This window comes from Acartia tonsa, chromosome 1 (genome assembly GCF_053477335.1).
Source record: "Acartia tonsa isolate MP-2025a chromosome 1, ASM5347733v1, whole genome shotgun sequence".
NCBI lineage: Eukaryota > Metazoa > Arthropoda > Copepoda > Calanoida > Acartiidae > Acartia > Acartia tonsa.
This window is the reverse complement of record NC_137260.1, coordinates 6,783,181-6,802,492: the sequence shown is the minus strand read 5'-3', so window position 1 is coordinate 6,802,492 and position 19,312 is coordinate 6,783,181. Positions and strand designations below refer to the sequence as shown.

Here is a 19,312-nt window from a genome sequence, read left to right as displayed (position 1 = left end):
CAAAAGGGATAAGACGAATGGCGGATAAATTGAGAGAGAGAGAGAGAGAGAGAGAGATAGAGAGAGAAAGAGAATAGAGAGAGAGAGAAGGAGAAAGAGAGAGAAGGAGAGAGAGAGAGAGAAAGATGAGAGGGAGAGAGAGAGAGAGAGAGAGAGAAGGAGAGAGAGAGAGAGAAAGATGAGAGAGAGAGATGAGAGAGAGAGAGATAAAGTGATGTAAAGGAGAATGAATCAAACCAAAACAACGGTAATCCAATCTTAAGATATTTTATTGGAAAATTTGAATTACATTATCAAAAGAAAAAAATCTAGAGTTTCATATTATTAAAGAATTCAGAAACTAATTTGTATATTTTTTCACAATTTTAGAATAATCTAAACACTTATATTGGTCATAATTAAATTTTGTCTTTCATTTTAATTTCACATTTAAAATTTTCTACTGTATTATATGTATATAGCACTTTTAAATCAAAATTTTTGTTGGTACTTTAATTAATTAAACGTCTGTTACCGTTTATTTAAAAAATCACTTCAGTTAAATTTGGCTTAAAATTGTAACTTAAATTGTTTTTTTGTTGTTTTTAATCACTGTTTAATGGAATACAAATCTTGCAGGAACTGTTGTTAAATCACATGGTTTGCTGGGCTGAGGTTGCTAGTTCCAGTTGCTTCTTTCTGGCCTGAAATCAAAATAAAATAAAAGTTAGATATAAATATAAATAAATAACCTCTAAAAGGACGGGGTAAAGCTAATAAATTACATGATGACGCGGCCAAACTTCCAAAACTTTGATTGAACGACCCTTGTCAGGAAGTCCTAAATGAATAAGGTAATAATTTAAGCTTGTTTCAGACCTAGGCATTCTCCCTACTGTAACTATTTGTTGATGTGCATATGACCATTTTTGACGTCTTTATTTAAAATTCGGTGTTGGGTTGAGAATCAAAAACCCATACCTACCCAACAACAATCAATAAATATATATCTTTATGCTAAAGTAACAGGATGTTTGTCTCTTTGTCTGTTTGTGTGTCTGTGTGTACCGAAGGATCTCGCTAACCGCTGAACCGATCGTGTTCTCCCTAACAGGGTAGCTTCTCATAGGTCCCGGGAAGGTTTATAACTGTTTTCTTGGGGGGTGGGACACCTTAACCCCCCCAAAAAATGAAAAATACCCCCCCCAAAAAAAAATTTTTTTTTTTACTTTTTCTTTTAAAATCTAAAATAAGAAATTGTGTTATCCTCAAGTGCCCCTAGGGGCGTAGCCGCTAGTTCTATTATGAAGTAGTAAGGTTCTTTGTCTGTAACTTAAGATCTAGATAACTACTGAACCGATTGAGTTCTCATATATTCACATATGTCCTTGAATTGTTTTAACTTTTAAATTTAAGATTTTAGTTTTTGGATGGTTTTAGGCTATTAAAGAATAGTTATTTCTTTCATCGTGTTATAAACCGCCTTCCGCGGATATAGAATGTACAATTATAAGATTAAAACTAGTTTTTTAGCCCCGAGTTGCCGAAGGCACAGGCTAAAAAAACTAGTTTTAATCTTATGATTGTGCATTTCTATATTCGTAGAAAGCTGGATATAATACGATGATAGACATAGTTTTTTTTCGTATGGATGAGAACCGGTTCCTATCCACCGGATTCGAATGAATACGAGAAAATATATTAAAAAGAAAGAATAGAACAGAGAGAGAGAGAGAAAATAAGAAGATTAAGAAAGAAAGAAAACAATAGCATAACAATTAAAATCAAGTGAGAAAAAGAGAAATACAATGATATTTATATTCTATTTACTACTGAGAGTAAGTTATACTGTATTATGTTCATAAAATCAAGAAAAATTAGTATTAGCAAATGTAAACTAACTTTGAAATATTTTTAATAGTGTAAAGTAAAATTATCCTTTTTAAATGGTAGATTTAAGTTTCTAGTAGCGAAAGTATAAGTTAATATATCAATAATTTTATTTCATAAAAGTCTAGTCGGCTTTTTAGAAACTCCACATAAATAGTAGGGGGGTATATACACAATATGGTGTCATATTTATATTCTTAGATGGGTAGGGGGATGGGGGGGGGGGGGGTATTTAGAATTATGATATCAAAGCTCACTTTAGTGTAAATTCCCCATCACCCCCCTTATTATTCCATATTTTCCCCCTGTCACCTAACCATATCTTTTATATTATTTTGTCACCCTTTCCCCCCCCCCCCCCCTTCACAATCTTTTGATACTCATATTTTGTATATCACACTTATGCTATCCCCTCCCTAAAATTATTACACATCCTACTACCCCCCCCCCCCCCCAAGCAATTTCCCCCCCAAACAATGCTGAGATTTATGAAAGGATGACATATGTTTATGCTCCCCCCCCCCCCATTATAATAACTCTAACATTGAAACTCAAATATTATGCTCCCTCTTTTAATATTGTAGGGTTATTACAGAATTTTTTTCCAGTACGACTTCGAAACCGAATTAATAATATCCGCTGGATTAGAACCGGTTCTCAGCCATACTTAAAAATCTTGTATAGAACTGTATTACAGAAAATTTTCCAAAACTATTAAAATAAAAATCAACACGTTCTTGTTAGACAGGGCTTTCGGCACCTCAGGGTTAACAAAACTGGTTTTAATTTTTTAACTTTACATTTTAATATCCGTGAAAAGCTGTCTGTAATACGATGCGATGAATGAGAAGCAGGATTAAACCCTTCTAAAATGATAAATATTACGATTCCTTTGGACGCCACGATAATAACTGAAAAAATCATATTACTTTTTTTTCGTTTATTCATACTTTCGTAAAATATGTAATATAAAAAAAGTGTTTTTTGAATTTGATATGTAATAAAGATCTTATTGATAAAAAGGTATTTCAGTAACATTTTTTAACAAGGATGATAACATCATAAGTTGTGAAGCAAAGATAAATTAGCAAAATAACAAGAAAAGTCAACAAACAGACTGACAAAGTTAGTTATATAGTAAATCCACATAAAAGGAAGTTTTTAAAAAGAAAATTCAAAACTTTAGCATTAGTGATTAGTAAGCCCTGAATATTCAAAAGCCCGGGCCAATAAAACAGGCATCAATTATGTGATTTTTATTTTATTTTTCCTGGAAAATTATCTATAGTACGATAAGTGACAACCGGTTTTAATCCCGCGGAAATGAATCGGAATCGGACCTAAACTATAATAATAAATATATTATTTAATGTAGCATGGAAAGATTCATGTATAGATATGATATTCAGGTAGGGAGGGAGGGGACATTGGGCTGTTTATTACACTAGTCCTCCTAGTTTTATAATAACGTTTTCTTTTTCCTTGCCTTTAAAACTATGGGGACTTTTATCAACAATGTCCAAAAGTTACAACCACTGATTGTAATCTACAGAAGGGAAAATTTTGTGTATCATAATTCGGGATGTACATGAATTTATCGGCCATTGTCTTATCCCTTTAGTTCCATGGATGTTATTTGTGTACACTACACGCTTCACGCCCATTGGTCCGAGGATATATTAATAATTTTCATAACCCCTATCACCCCCCGGGCCCCCCCCTAAAGATTACAGGTCAATAAAGGGTAAAGGGCGGGGAAGTAAAGATTAATATTAACCCCCTCCGCTCATATTCATATTTACTATAGACATTAGACTTATTAGTTGTAGAGAAAAGATGGTGATATAATAGACAAATTTTTCATGTTCTCTGTCACCGCTGAACCGATATGATTCACCTTTACAGTGAAGCTTCTCATATGTCCTGGGAAGGTTTTATAATTAGTTTGGGGGGAGGATAACACCACCCTCCAAAAAAAATTAAGTCATGAAAACTTTAAATTAGCAGATGTCATCCCAACCATACTCTAAGTGCTCCTAAAGGCCTCTAGGGGGCGGGGGGGGGGCGTAGACGCTTTTCCCGATATATAAAGTAAAAGGTTTTTTTTCTGTCAGTTCATTAAGCCGATTGATAACATAATTTCAAGGAGGTAAGCTTGGTAGAGGTCTTGGTAGAGTTTTAGGCTAATTGTTTCTTAATTTAAGTCTTCGGATGGTTTTAGCCTATTATGAAGAATCTCTAATTATACTCTAATGTTATATAGAGTATAATAATGATGCATACGGTACTTATCATATTTTCACAAATACAGAATAAAAGTTGGGTTTAGGGACAGATAATCTAAAATTTAATCATACAATATTTATGTGCCTCCTATGAATATCTTAGCTTCTGATAGGGTACCACCATCCTTCAAAAAGAAATTGTCCCTCTAGAAAAATATAAACCCTCATTAAAAAAGTTCAATTAAAAAAATTAAAATAGAATATTAGGGGATCGAATTCAACCCCTCCTCCTTACATCAAGTGTCCCTAGAAACCTTCAGAGGCACAGCCGCTAATTATTATTAAAGTATTATTGTCAACAGACAAACAATAAAATAAGTTCATAAATAAATTTAGATTAAACGCTATTTTTACCAGAATACTCCCATAATAATAATATTAATAATTATTATTATTAATAATCATAGGTCATTAAAAGACACATTATTCTTTAAAATCATTGAATGCTGCAAAAGGCTTAATTTCTATAATTAGGAAAAATATTGTATTAATGTCTTTCAAGATGTTATAATTATAAGCACTTTGACTTAACCAAAGCCTTTGACACTTTGTAAGTTTCTTAGATATTTTACAGGGAAAAGATAATGGAAACTATACTAATGAAAGTTAAGATAAAAATCAAAACTAAAATTTGAATAAATAGTTGATAGATAGATAAATAGTTGTATGAATTAAAATAGAAAATATATTCATTTCTTTTTCTTCTATTCTTCTCTAGAACTCTTTTTACACACTTGCACACATTTATCTTGCACAGGGAGGTTGGGAATAAAAATTCGGGTGACAGCGTTTAGAGTGTTCTAACAATCCCACCAGTAAAAGTTGTTAAAACTTAGCAGTCTTTTACAAATAATCTTGAGTCTTAAGACATTTAAAGGGTTAAACTCTTGATATGTCAAACGCGTGATATTTAAGTAGTAGTAAGGTAAATGTCATGACATTTAAACAGGTTTACATACTGCCATGCTAAGAGAGGACCTCTAGACAAAGATTTTAAAATTAACGGGAAGCAGCAAAAAGTGCCTAATTAAAAATGACGTCATACAATACAAATGCCCAATGATACGCCAGTATACATTTATATTGACAAATGGTAAAATTTACACTGGCCTATCATTGGTCATTTATATTGTATGATGTCATAAATTATGAGGCAAAATTCGCTGCTTCATCAAAAGGTTGGTTTTCTGCTAAAATGAAAATAATTAGGTCTATAGAATATACGATGAAGTTTTTTAAATGTTATTTTCAAATCTAAAATTTTTAGCGAAATTATCCAAACACCCTGTATATTCAAATCACGTACAAGAAAGAGCACAGTTAGAATATTAGAGACATCAAGAATAAAACAGATAGATAAATAGAAAGAGAGGAGAGAGAGAGAGAGAGAGATTCCATAAGCTCTATTTTTAAATCTAGAACATATTTTATGCCAATGGTGTTTTAAAAAATTATTCAAAAAAGTGGGGATATTTCGTGGTACTCTACCTTAAATAGTTTCAAACCTCTTCAGAACCTATAGCTAGCTTCATTTAAGGAGAAACATATCGGTTCTGCGGTCATTTGCTTCAAACACACTGAGATACATCCTGTTACTTTTATATAAGGATCAAGCAACGTTCTTTTGAATCATTCGTTTTGTTTTGCCAAGATTTATGTATGTAGATTAGCAAGATTTCATTTTGTGTATTTTTAATGAATAGCAGGTTTTTCCTTGACTTTTTGAAAAAAAACATATAATTAAACTTGCCTTTTTGTAATTTTTAAGCAATTTTACTATGGCAAATGTAGATTTTTGCACGACTTTTGTCCAGATATCGAACCTGTTCTTAGGCGAAGGCATGATCGTAATATATAAAGTCCTGGTACTATTAACGTCTTTTGTATAATTCGGTTTTTTACTCTAAATAAAATCTTTTTTTTGTGTGTTTTTTTGATGTTGAAATGTTTACATAAAATCCAAGATGACAAAATAATGGAGTTTATTCAAATCACAGAGAAATAAAAAGAAAATAGTGTCAAGGGGGTTGGAGACAAAAACACAGTGGAAAAAATAATGCTATAATAGAATTTATAAAAAAAAACAATACATACAAAGTTGTGTGTTCATTAAGTAATGAACGATAAATTGATCATCCCCAATAATGATAAACAAAATTGGTCCTTCTGTATATTAAATTATTGATTAAAAAGTCAGGAATCCGTAATCTATAAGTGTACTGAAAGTTTTTAAACCAACAAATAAGATACATGTGGTTATACAGCATGACCCTCGAAAAAGTATTTTTAAGCATCTGCAGCCCTTATTTCTCAATGAATTATAAAAAAAATGCATATGTTCTTGTTCTCCATAGTATTCCACATAAGTAGATATAAAAATATTTTTTTTACCTCCATTAACACCAGAGATTTTTAGAGCTAAAGTTTTGAAAAAGTGACTGAGGAAAAAGTAACTTTTAACATGAAACGACTTTTTTAGCAAAATTAAGGTAGAAATCCTTTTATTTTTGTTACTAGCAGAAACTTTATACAAAAATGAAATAAAAAATTTAGTTTTTGAGTAAAAAGCATTTTTTTACACATATTTTTTGAGTCTTTTTAGTTTAATGATATTTTGAAAAACTTACTTATTAGGCAAAATTGTTTAAGATTAAAAAACCAAATAAATCTTTATGAATATAGCAGGAAAATTGTTTTTGTTTCACAATCCTAACTTTAATAACAAAAAAGTTATAAAGAAAATAAAATTAAAACATAATGATTTTTTTGTCTAAATAGCTTAATAACCCCCTATTAAATTATTGAGATGTCAGAAAAGTAGGCGGAGCAACTGTCATAATTAATCCTTTTCTCAAATAAGGGTTAATAAATAACCTAAAATTTGCAAATAATTAATTCATTCAGTAGTATTTTTTTGCCATTAAAAATTTATATTTTTTGGTAGAATAAAAAAGAAATAATTAGTTAACTTGTTTTTCTTTGTGTATCATTATTCAGTTGCCAGAAAAACATAATATAACCATCCAAAAAATAAGAGAAACAAAAAAAAATTCTTTTTCTCAGTCACTTTTTCAAAACTTTAGCTCTAAAAATCTCCGGTGTTAATGGAGGTAAAAAAATATTTTTATATCTACTTATGTGGAATACTATGGAGAACAAGGACATGTACATTTTTTTATAATTCATTGAGAAATAAGGGCTGCAGATGCTTAAAAATACTTTTTCGAGGGTCATGCTGTATAACATTGGGTACCAGTGTAATTTACAGTCTAATGTACTCTCAATTCATAATTACCATTCTTGTTTTTTTTTAAATTCCATGATACTTTCCTAGTAGAAGAATACATTGTATTAAAAAGGGAGAAATCACGATGGTGTGTGATTCTTTGAGATATTATTCTTAGGGCTTCTTATAAACATTAATCTTAACCTGGGTTCTTAAATCTTAACATCATATTATATAACAGTATGCTATAAGGCTTGTATTGAACTGTGATTTGATGGCTTTTAGTTTATATGGAATGGTTTTTAATGTTTGTTCATGTATATGTGTTTTTTATTGTTGGGTAACTTCTCTATAGTTATTTTATCCACTTATCTAGTCTTTATTATAATTTGGCACTTAGATTGTATTCTTAAGTTCTTGGTACTAACAAAAATATTTTAAAAAAATAACAGTAAAATATACTACAGTAATGTAAATAGAAAGTTTTTAAACTAATAGTTAAATTTAATCAGTGTTTTACAGTAAAAAGGGGACATTTGACTGTAAATTACTCTGGTACCCAAAGTTTTAGAAACACGCTCTCTCCTTCGCTAGGATTAAATCTTTGGGTACTTTTATTACAGCTTGATTAGTTGGTTTAAACAAGAAGTCTTCAATTAACTTCTATACCAATAACCTAAAGATGCATATTTTATGTACATCATCATTGGTGATGTATTGTACATCAATGTATCGTCCATTGTGTTATCCCTGGTATTTACTTAACCCAGGCTATGGACATACCCTTTCTAGTTTCTAATACATACAACTAGAATGTAATGTGACAGTGTTGTGTAAGAAATCTTAATTTATTCTCTTTAGTTTCTTTGTATTTGTGTAAAGAACTATGGAAAAAAGAACAGAGGGGAAAAAGCTATGACAATATTCTTTTTAGTTGTTCAGTTCAGCTATTCTATATAACTAACTAGTCCAAAAGTTTTAAAATAACGTTTCTTATTCATTGGCTTAACAACTTTGGGGACTTTTATTGACTTATGATTCTTTGGTTAAATAGGTTGAGTGTCCAAACGTTTCAACCACTAATTGTTATCTGCAGAAGGTGTAATTTTGTGTATAATCATTGAGGATATTGTCCCTTTAGATCCCTTGGGAAAAAGGTATGACAATATTCTTTTTTATAAGTTACTCAGCTCCTCTATAACTAATTCTTTCTGTCTGGTTGTTTTAGAATTTTTTGTGAGATTCGTCTGTTATTGAAATGGTAGGAAGGGAGGGGACATTAAAAGTTTTTTAAATTCGATTTATCAAGTTTCAGGGGACAAATCTTTCATGTATTGTACTCTTAACTATAGAGTCTTAACCTAGAGTCCACCATTAATGTTAATCCGCATTGAGAGTGCATTAATTTATCAACTATTGTCTTATCCCCTAAGATCCCTGAGAAATGAACAAAGTGATTTATATGATTTTGGTAAGAAGATTCTCTTGAGCAATAAGCATCTTCTCTACTATAGAATGTTTTCATCCTTGTTTTGATATAAGAGCCTTTTATACTTCTTACTTATACTTTTTTATATTTTGTATGAAAGTATTTTTATAATACTATATTTTTGGGGGTAAAGACAAACAAATTTACATAATAAAAACAAGAAAAGTTTTTCTGTCTCTACATTTTTTTCAGGGAATATACCAATTTCAGTAATTTACAACCCTTTTCCCCCCCCAAAGAACTTGGTTAATTTAATTATGTCTCCTATCCCTGCATTGTTTATGTGAACAGGGATCTTAAGGGATAAGATAATAAGGGATAATAAACTAATATTATAATCCCTAAAGATGATAAACAAAATTACCCCTTCCCTGGATAAAACATTATTGTTTGTAAAGTTAAATTAAAGTTTTTGAGCCAAAAGATGGCGTTGTTATAAAACTTTGGGTACCAGTGTAATTTACAATTCAATATCCCCCCCCCCCCCCCCCCAACCCTGATAGTATGAAGGATTCCCATGAATAAACTTATGTACTGGAAAGTATAACATTTATTTTCCTCTATCCCAACAAAATAAACTTATTTCTCCTGTTTTAGTAGCAAATATAACTCATAATTATATATTATAGTCTATAGATAGTTTTAAAGTTTATGCTTATTAGGGGAATCCTCACAAAAAAATCAGCCGTCTGTCGTGAAAGGAATATCCGACCGACCGACGGATATACATACATTAGTTTTAAATTGCTTTGCTTCTAGCAATTATATTGTTGTATATATAATAAGTAAAAACAAACACATTCAGTGTTTAACTTTTCTACTTAAATTAATGTTTTACACTTCTTAGCTTTGTGTGTGTGTGTGTGTGTGTGTGTGTGTGTGTGAGTGAGTGATGGTGTGTGTGTGTGTGAGTGAGTGATGGTGTGTGTGTGTGTGAGTGAGCATTGTTAAAAGTTGGCTACAAGTTTGAAGTTAGGTTGATCATTAATTTACACCAGATATCAACCATGAAAGGGGTGTATCATCTATCTATCTATTTATCTATCTATCTACCTACCCTAACGTTTTCTCCCATATGTTATGTAGTATAAAATTGGACTGTTTTATGACTCTGAATTCACTGATTTTTAGACCCCCCTCCCCTCAATGCCAGCTTTTTTGACCTCCGTTATAAGGAAGCATCGATTTTTGATAGATTAATCTTTCTTTAAAGCTAAATTTTTATTTAATATACACTTTTCCTACTAAGAAGGATTTTTAACTATAATTCCCAAAAAAAGAGGTTACAAATAAATTGTAATTTGTTCATCTAAATTTTTAAAAGTCCTTCAACGTGAAACTGGACAAAGTGTCTCGAAAATCAGCCACGTGACGTCATAAAAATGAGGGAGATGAGAAGAGAAGTGGGAAGGAAAACCCCTAAAACAGAGATGGATAATCCCTCATTGTTAAGACGTCACATGGCTGATTTTTGAGACACTTTGTCCAGTTACTTTAAAGTTTAAAAATGCAGCTTCGTGTATTTATATTATTTCCCCCTTAGATTTAACAAGCCTACTTAATAAATACCCCCCCCCCCCACTTCCCCTACTGATTTTTTACTTCCCAAATCTTTAGCCCCCTGATGTCTGTATGTTTGTCTGTCTGTATATGTGTTTGTCACATTGCATTTTATGGCCCCTAAAATTGTTTGCACCTTGCCTTGTATTGTTTATAGGTGTAAAAGGGACTGTTATAAATATACACTTAAAATAACACATAATTAATAATATCAGAAAAAGAACAGCTTTTTTTTTTATAAAATCTAAATAAATAGTATTTTTAGTCATCTTTGTTTTAAAATAAGGTTAAGTTTTAAAGAAAAAAAAGAAAATTCCCTTTTTTTTCAGTTTTCAAAATACATCAAATTCCTGCTTGGAATTTATTACAAAGATATGAACAGACGCTCTTGTTTAAATTTCTATAGAGTAGTTGTGCTACATTAAAAAATAGGGTGTGATGTCTCAATTATAATTTAGTGCAGAGCAGTAAAAATTTATTTTTGTGAGAAGGGCACTTGTTAGATGTACACTACATATATATATGGAGTATATTTTGAGTAGCTGCACTTCTTTAAAGAAAAGAGGGTGTGATGTCTCAATTATAAGGTAAAACAGCAGTAAAAATTCACCTTTGTAAATAGTGCACTTGCTTACAATTACTATTAGTAGGGGGGATAGATAGACATTCAGATAGCTGGATAGATAATTAAAGTAAAATAATAGATGGGGTACGAGCTTTATATAACTCTACCCACGTGGTAGGGACCCTGTAAAGACTTTCAATAGGGTCTTTGAATATTAGCCAATTGCGTCGGAAATGTAAAACACAGTCGAGCCAATAAAACAGAGCAGAAAGCAATTTGCAAGCAGACTTAAAAGGTCACCACCACTTGGACCAGGTAATCACCTGGGTCATGCATCTTTACTTGTACATGTATTGATATATGTACATATAGATAGATAGAAAAAGCCAAAGAGAGTAAAGATATGGTCAAAACTTCAAAACAGACAAGAAACATTAAAAATTAATAAAAACACAAATGTATCCATGTTACATTTTCAAAACTTCCTAAATTATTTATTTTTTCATTTCTCTGGCAGGGAAGGGACATTGGACTGTAAATGTAGTATAACACGTTCTCTCATTAGTTGATTGGATGGTTTAAATTTTAGTATCCAAACCTGTAATATAAAGAAGGAGTAATTTTGTTTACATCAATTTATCATCCATTCTCTTATCTCTTAAGATCTATTTTGGTAAATATTTAAAATTATTGTTTGGTTTTTTACTAAGCCAAAAATTTGACTAATAAATAGTCTCGGCAAAAATGAATTAGTTTATAACCCTGCAGCCTATCCTAACCTATATTAGACCAAAGTATATGGCCGTTAAGAGGACCCATAATATCTCTATCCATCCATCTTCATAACGGTTACCCAATAAGATAATAAATATATCTATTTAGCTAAAAAATATTTAGCCCCTAATAATTATTTTCTAGCCCCCAACATTATGTTATAAACTGGCGGCTGACCCCTTAGAGTTTAAGGAAAGTTGGACAGTTAAATTAAATAAAATTATCCACAGACTTCAGTTTGAAAATAAAATAGCCTAAAACAATCCCGGGGCTTATGTGTAGCTTCTCTATAATTGAGGTTCAGGGGTTAGCGTGATGTACACTAATAGATAGATAGAAAAAATGGATAGATAAATAGATATAGATGGATATGTTGATAAGGCATAGAAACATTATTCATACTAAAGATAGATAGATAGATATACACGGATAGATAGATAGAAAGTAGATAGATAGATATAGATGGATATGTTGATAAGACATAGGAACATTATCCATACTAAAGATAGATAGATAGATATACACGGATAGATAGATAGAAAGTAGATAGATAGATATAGATGGATATGTTGATAAGGCATAGGAACATTATCCATACTAAAGTAGAAGCATACAATTTGTAGCTGGGTTACGAAGGTCCCAACCAAAATAACTTTTTAGTATATCCAGTTAATATTTTCCCTGACAATTGCATTAAACTCATCCCTAATAAATACAAAACTTCTTACCATTACAGATGTTTTTAGAGATTTTAAGTAACACAAACAAGTGTCTATTCGGGGATTTAAAGCGATAAGACAATGTACAATACATTGTTTATTGTACATTTCCAATTAACAAAATTATCCCATCTATAAATTGAAATTGTTAGTGAAAAAGCTTAAACATCCTTAGTTTGTAAAATTAAATTATGATTTAACAAGGATGACAACATCCATAAAAGCGAAGCACTGAAACGGTAGGACAAACGGACATTAACACTTATATAGTGTCAGAACTGAATAATCAGAATATAAATGTATAAGAGTCGAAGAAAAAAGGGAAGTAAATCTGTTTAAAAACAGGATAATGTTTATGGACATACTTACATTTTTAGGACTTGATTATAGAATTGTGTCGCTTTTAACATTATACTGTGTTGTCCCAGGAATCAATATACCAAAAATTAGATCAATCGGGTGATTAGATCACATAAAAATTTGTTGTTAAAAAAGTAAAAAAATCAACATGTTTAAAATGGAAGTACGGATTATAGAGTTGCTACGCTTTCTAAATCGTACCTAACTACTAAAGGAATCACCATGCAAAATTTGAAATCGATAGGACAATTCTAACATGTCTAAATTAACAAAAAAAAAGCTCTCCGTTACGGACGGACCGACCCTAATTATAGAAAAGCTTCGCTTTTAATAAAAAAAACCACATCAATGAATAAAAGATCGTGTTTAAAAAATATAGGTACCAGTATAATTTACAGTTGATAGTCCTCTCTATTCCTTATTTTTTTTTTGATTGGGTTGATCGTGACCCCACCCTAGTTCCAAGTAGGTTTATTGCTTTATTACGCGAAGGAATGACAGGAGGGGTTCTTGTTTAAAGGGGGGGGGGGGAGGCTCCGAAAGATTGAAGGAGATTACGGGGGGCGTGATAGATGGAAGTGAAGGAGGGTACACACAAAACTGCTTAAAACTCAAGATATCTTGTTCTAGGAATCACCATTGCATTGAAACTTCTTTCTTTTGGATGACAATTATAAAATTGCCTTAAAATTATACCTCATTGTTAATTGAATCCTCATCCTTTACTATCAATACTATCCAATACGAAAGGTGTCAGAAAAGTGTTGTGTTTTTTTGGCGGGTATTGTATGAACACCCCCTGCACTGTAAATATGTCCGGTAGATTGAATGCAAAAATTGGGAAGTAGTACCCCCCTCTAACCCCCCCCCCCTTCCCCAGAATAATATTGAATTGGGGGAGGGGGAGAGGTCGAGGTCAGGAGACTTAGAGGATAAAAAGAAAGAAAAATCGTAGATATAGGATTCAAGTAGTAATGTTAACTTTAAGGTTTACCTAATAAGGAATATGGAAGGTTGGTTGTACCCTCCTCCAAAATAGTTATAAACCTTACCATGACCTTTGAGAGATCCTTCGGTACTAACAGACAGACTCTTAGAATTCTATTACTTTTATATAAGGATAAGGTTTGGTTAGGTACTAAGAGCCAAACAGTAATAAGGTCCCACAGGGTTAGTGCCTTATGAATGGATTAGAAATATATCTTTTCTAAAAAATTTTACAAATATGTATATTATCTATCGCCCTGTTCCCTGGATGTAATAAAGAATATTATCAAGTTTAAAGGTTTTTAAGTAAAAGGGTGACTCCAGATTTTACAACCCCCATACAATTTCAACATAGAAAATAAGATAGAAAAAGATTTAAAAAGATTAGAAAGAAGAGAAAAAAGATAGTTTAATAAAAAATGCAGAAAAAAGTAGAGAAGAAAAAGAAAAAATGACATCCATAAAACTGTTCATAAATTTGTTGTTATACTTAAATTTTTAAGACTTGAACTATAATATTTTGCTTAGAAAATTGTAACTTGTTGTCCTAGGAATAATGATTTTATTTCAGATGAAAAGGACAATCGTTTCTGATAAAAAATGTTTATTAAAGTTATAAATCATCATGTTTTAAATGGACGTACAGACTTTCTGGTATCAAGCATAGAGTTGCTACACTTTTTATTCCATATGAAAAAAGAAAAAGAGTAAAATTTTCTATAATTTTGAAGAATTTACTTATCAGCTGATATAATTATTTCTTTATTCCTGCAAAAAATAACCCTTAAGTAAGACATTTTAGAAGCAGACTTTTTTTTGGCATTCTCTACGCCATGGGCTGCTACAGGCTGACAATACCATTGCTAATTTCTAACAACCCAATTTAGGGCTTAGGTTTTAAGGTTAGGTTTATTGTACAACAAGACCTGATTTGAGACTGGGACTATTTTTAGCAAAATTAAATAAGAAATGTTTAAAAAAAGATTAAAAATTCTTTATTTATAATCAATAAAGTAAAATGCAATTATTATTTTGATCGGTTGAAAAGTTGGATGCTCTTTCTATCCACTAAATTTTGTACTGTAAAAAAATCAACATAACTCAGTCATAATGTCTTTAGAATAACGCCATGTTAATAAATGTTATATATCTTATCGTATTACAGACAGCTTTCCGCAGATATCGAAATTGAAAATTACAAAAAAAAATTTGTTAGCCCCAATGAAGACCCATGATAACAAACGTGGTATTGATTTTATCATTATCATTTTAATATTCGTAAAATATTGTCTGTTATACGATGCTATACATGATTTTTCAGTTTAGCTTGGGACAGGTTCTAATTCAGCGGATATTAATCGGTTTCGAAACCATAACAGGAATTTGATTTTATTCTTTTTTTTCAGAAAACATTTCCCTAATCTTCAGGACAGCATAAAAGTTGGGTTGTCTTAGGCCACATTATAAAAAAAAAACTGTTAAGCAATAACTTTTAACTGAAAATTTTCGTAAAGAATGTTTATTATTAGTTGGTGGCAAATTTTTATAGCTAAGAGGTTGTCTTATTAGTTTGTTAATATAAGCAGGGGGGATATATGGACATAATAATATCTTTTTTTTTCTCTTCAGCATTGAAACCGATTAATATACACTGGATTAGAACCGGTTCTGAGTTTTATCATGTTTTATAGACAATTTTTTACTAATAATAAAATAAAAACTAGAATAAATCTTAAATTTTTCATTTTACTATTCGCAGAAATCTGCACTTTCCAAAGTTTTTGTTTGCTAACACGGGTCAAAATGCTTGTAGATAAATAAAGTTTGTACAATCACTATTAGACAAGACAAACATTGTTATATTTGTTTACTTTAACTTTTGTTTCCAAATGCCCATGTCAGTAATTTTTATTTTATCAGTAATAGGGTAAAATAATCAAATATAAAGTAGTGAGGTTTTATTGTCATACCTAGGATGGTTTCAAGCTATTTCTCTAGCTCCTTTTAACCCTTTCGAATGCTTAGGGCGCAGTCGTTAGTGGATTGATATAAAGAAAGAAATAGTTTTAATTTGCTGTGTTTCTATTAAAGAAAGATAGCTATCCAGCCATTTAGGTAAATAGATAGAAAGATAGATAATGCAAAATAGCCTAAATTTTAAATAGATAATTGGTGTTTAAACAATATTGTTCAACGTTGTGTTTGTATTAAGTTTGACATGTCAGTTACCTTACCCAGGGATCAAGGGATTGTTAAATAAAATAAAAGATTTAAATTTCTCCTCTTTTTCTCTCTCTTACTAAAATTTTATATTTTTATATCTCCTATTCTGTTTCTCTCATCTTTCTCTCTATATATCTATCTATTTTTCAATCTCTTTTAAGTCTATCTATCTATTACTTTTCTGATTTTAATACCTTTAATGCCGCTACCTTTATTCATGAGTAGTATGTAGGGTATTAAAGCTTGAAGCGTGCCAAAGAGATAAGAACTTAAATATTTACCTTTCAAACATTCTAATTCAATTGTAGTTTCCCTTATTACGGCAGTGGACCCATTTTAAGAATCCTCTCACACCATGATTTTAAATTATTATTACTAACCCCTAATCGTTATGAAAAATGTAAAATTCTACATAAAAATGTAAACTAAGTGCCAAGATTTTTTTGAGGGGGACTGGGAGTTGAAAAAAATCTAAAAAGGAGGGTAATCAAACTTTTTTTTAGAGAGGATGGAGTGAATTAATATGACTCCAAAATTACCCCAGGAATTAAATTTACAGGAGGGGTAGAATTTTATCAAAAGTAAAATAAAAATGGCGGGGGGGGGGGGGGAGTATATTAAAGAAGTTCTCTCTGCAAAATAATGGGATATTACCGTTCAACTAAATTTACAAATAATCATATGCTGGGCTTTTCAAAGATAAACAGTTTTTTTTTCAATTTTTAAAGCTTTTCTATAATTAGGCTCTTCCGTACGTCCGAATAATTTGTATAATTAATCTAGGCATGTTAGAATAGTTTTATCGATTTCAAACTTTTAATGGTGAACCCTGTAATTTTTTTTTTATCCATTGGCCTCTGTCATTTTAGATATAAATAAATATTTCATTGCTTAGGACTGAAAGGATTTAATAATGAAAAAATATTCAATAATAAAAAAAAACATCTAATTAAAGGTAAAATTATCTAATTATCCATTTTCTATCTAAATATCCCATTTTCTATCTATCTATCCTTTCTATGTAACCAGCAAGAGATCTTTTTAAAGCATATTTCAGTTTTTAAACCCCTTAGGTTTTAAACTAAATATTACAAAATAGACACAGGATTATATGAAAAGTATTTTTATCTTATAAGTGATCTTTTTAAAATCCCTATTTTACCCCTAATTCTTTTTCACTCAATTACCCCCAACAAAATACTCCCCCCCCCCCTAAAAAAAAATTGACAGTTTTTATGTAAATCATAGGACCCCCCTTGGAGGGCTTTGGAGTTATTTATGGCTGATATAGAGGCTTTTTAACTAAATTGCTGGTTGGAGCCACATTTTTTCGCCAAAAAATTAGACCATGGTCGCCAAATTAGAACATTTTGTGTTCAGGATTTAAAGGAAAAGAGTAGCTAGTTAATCTTTATTGTTGTTAGTATTACGACACAAACATTTTAAAACATATGTCAGTCAAATCCTTCCAAGTCACCTAGGGATCCTTAATGATAAGACAATGGCCGATAGATTAATGTATAACCCCAATGATAATAAACAAAATTATTCCAATGATAAAAAACAAAATTATAGTTTTATTCAATATGAAAAATACTTTAATTTCGGCAACCCCGCCTCTTAACAGAATTTAAAAGGTGCACTTTATAGATATTTAACCAACCTTTTTTGGTCAAAATTAGTTAAAAAGTGGAAAGCGAACAAAGTGGAAAATTGGGGAAAGATCAGGGAGGGAGAAGACTTTAGACCGTAAATTTCACTGGCACTCAAAGTTTTTAAACTGCATGGTCTGATTCGTTGGCTAAATAACTGTGGGTGTTTTTTATTGAATTTTGATTTGACATATCCAAATTAATATATTCTAAACTTTTCAAACGATAGTTTTAATCTACACAAGTGTCAATTTTGTTTATCATCACTGGGGATTTTTATAAATTTATCGTCCATTGTCTTATCCCTTGAGATCCCTGGGTAAGATAAAATGGGAGGCGGTTGTTAGCAAATATGGAAAATTTTGAAAAATGTTCAGATTTTTAAAGATTTTGTAGTTTTTGAGGGTATCACTACTAAAAAGTTAAAATCGGAATTATTGATATAGAAGCCAAAGAAAAAAATATTTTCAGGTAATATTTTTTAAAAAGGCTAAATTTTAAGAAAAAATATTTAGTAATGCTGGCTTTTCTGCCCAAAAATAGCATTAAATATGCTCCTATACTTAACATTTCATTCAAGCCGTTCAAGAGATCCCATGCAACACATACACATATTTTTAATCATTTCAATAAAAATAAAATGTATACAAATTTGCCATTCAAAAATAATTTTTTTTCTCCTTTTTTTTTACATGTTCACCCATTATTGTTAGAGTGTGCTATTTTGGTAGGTTACAAGAAGATGAACTGAATTTTAATTTCCGAATGTGTACAGAGTTTCCTCGGTGTTTCCTCATCCTATCTCAATATTTACTACTAGCTAAAAAAGCTTTAAACTTCCAAACTTTTAAAATTTAGATTTTTTTGAAAGTTTGAAGCTTTTTGAGCTAGTAGTAAATATTGAGATAGGATGAGGAAACACCGAGGAAACTGTGTACACATTCGGAAATTAAAATTCAATTCATCTTACAAGAAGCAATAATGATGGTCTACAAGATCTCATTTTACGTAATCTGTACAATGTACAATGTACAATGTACAATGTGGGTCGATTTTGGAATTTCACATTAGTAGACATTGGCAAGGGTTACTGGGCCAATATAAAACCCTGTAAAACTTGAAAGAGGTTTTTTAATTCAAAAACAACGGGCGCGCGGGGGGTATAAAATGTGCCCGCCCCCTTATAAAACCAAAAATTGAAATTCCTTCAAAACACAGGCATGTTACATATCAAAATGACCGCATTGAAATGCTGATTACAGATCTGAAAATCGTTTTGAAAAATATTGATTCAGTCTGAAATGATTTTCAAATAACCTACTAAAATGAACAATTTTGACTAAATCAGCAGTTTTTAGGTACTTAATGAGACCTTATTCGAACTAGGAGCAATACTTTTCAAAACAGTTTTCAGATTCGTAATCAGCATTTCAATGCGGTCATTTTGATATGCAACATGCCTGTGTTTGAAGGAATTCAAATTTTTGGTTTTATAAGGGGGTGGGTACTATATTTACCCCCCGCGCGCCGGCAGCCATAAGAGCCAAGTCACTTTTGAAACTTGAATGGGGCTTATCATACATATATATGACTTCCACAACTT

At 31.0% G+C, this 19,312-nt stretch overlaps 1 protein-coding gene across 1 annotated transcript in view; it reads right to left on the bottom strand.

Moving 5' to 3' along the window:
• Positions 1–352: 352 nt before the first annotated feature.
• The window catches only part of LOC145307363 (protein big brother-like), a 140,443-nt gene continuing 121,483 nt past the window's right edge, over positions 353–19,312 (bottom strand). The window contains exon 8 of the mRNA XM_080149785.1: positions 353–683. Coding sequence (XP_080005911.1) covers positions 633–683 — 51 coding nt within the window. The 3' untranslated portion in view covers positions 353–632. The remainder of the gene's footprint in view (positions 684–19,312) is intronic.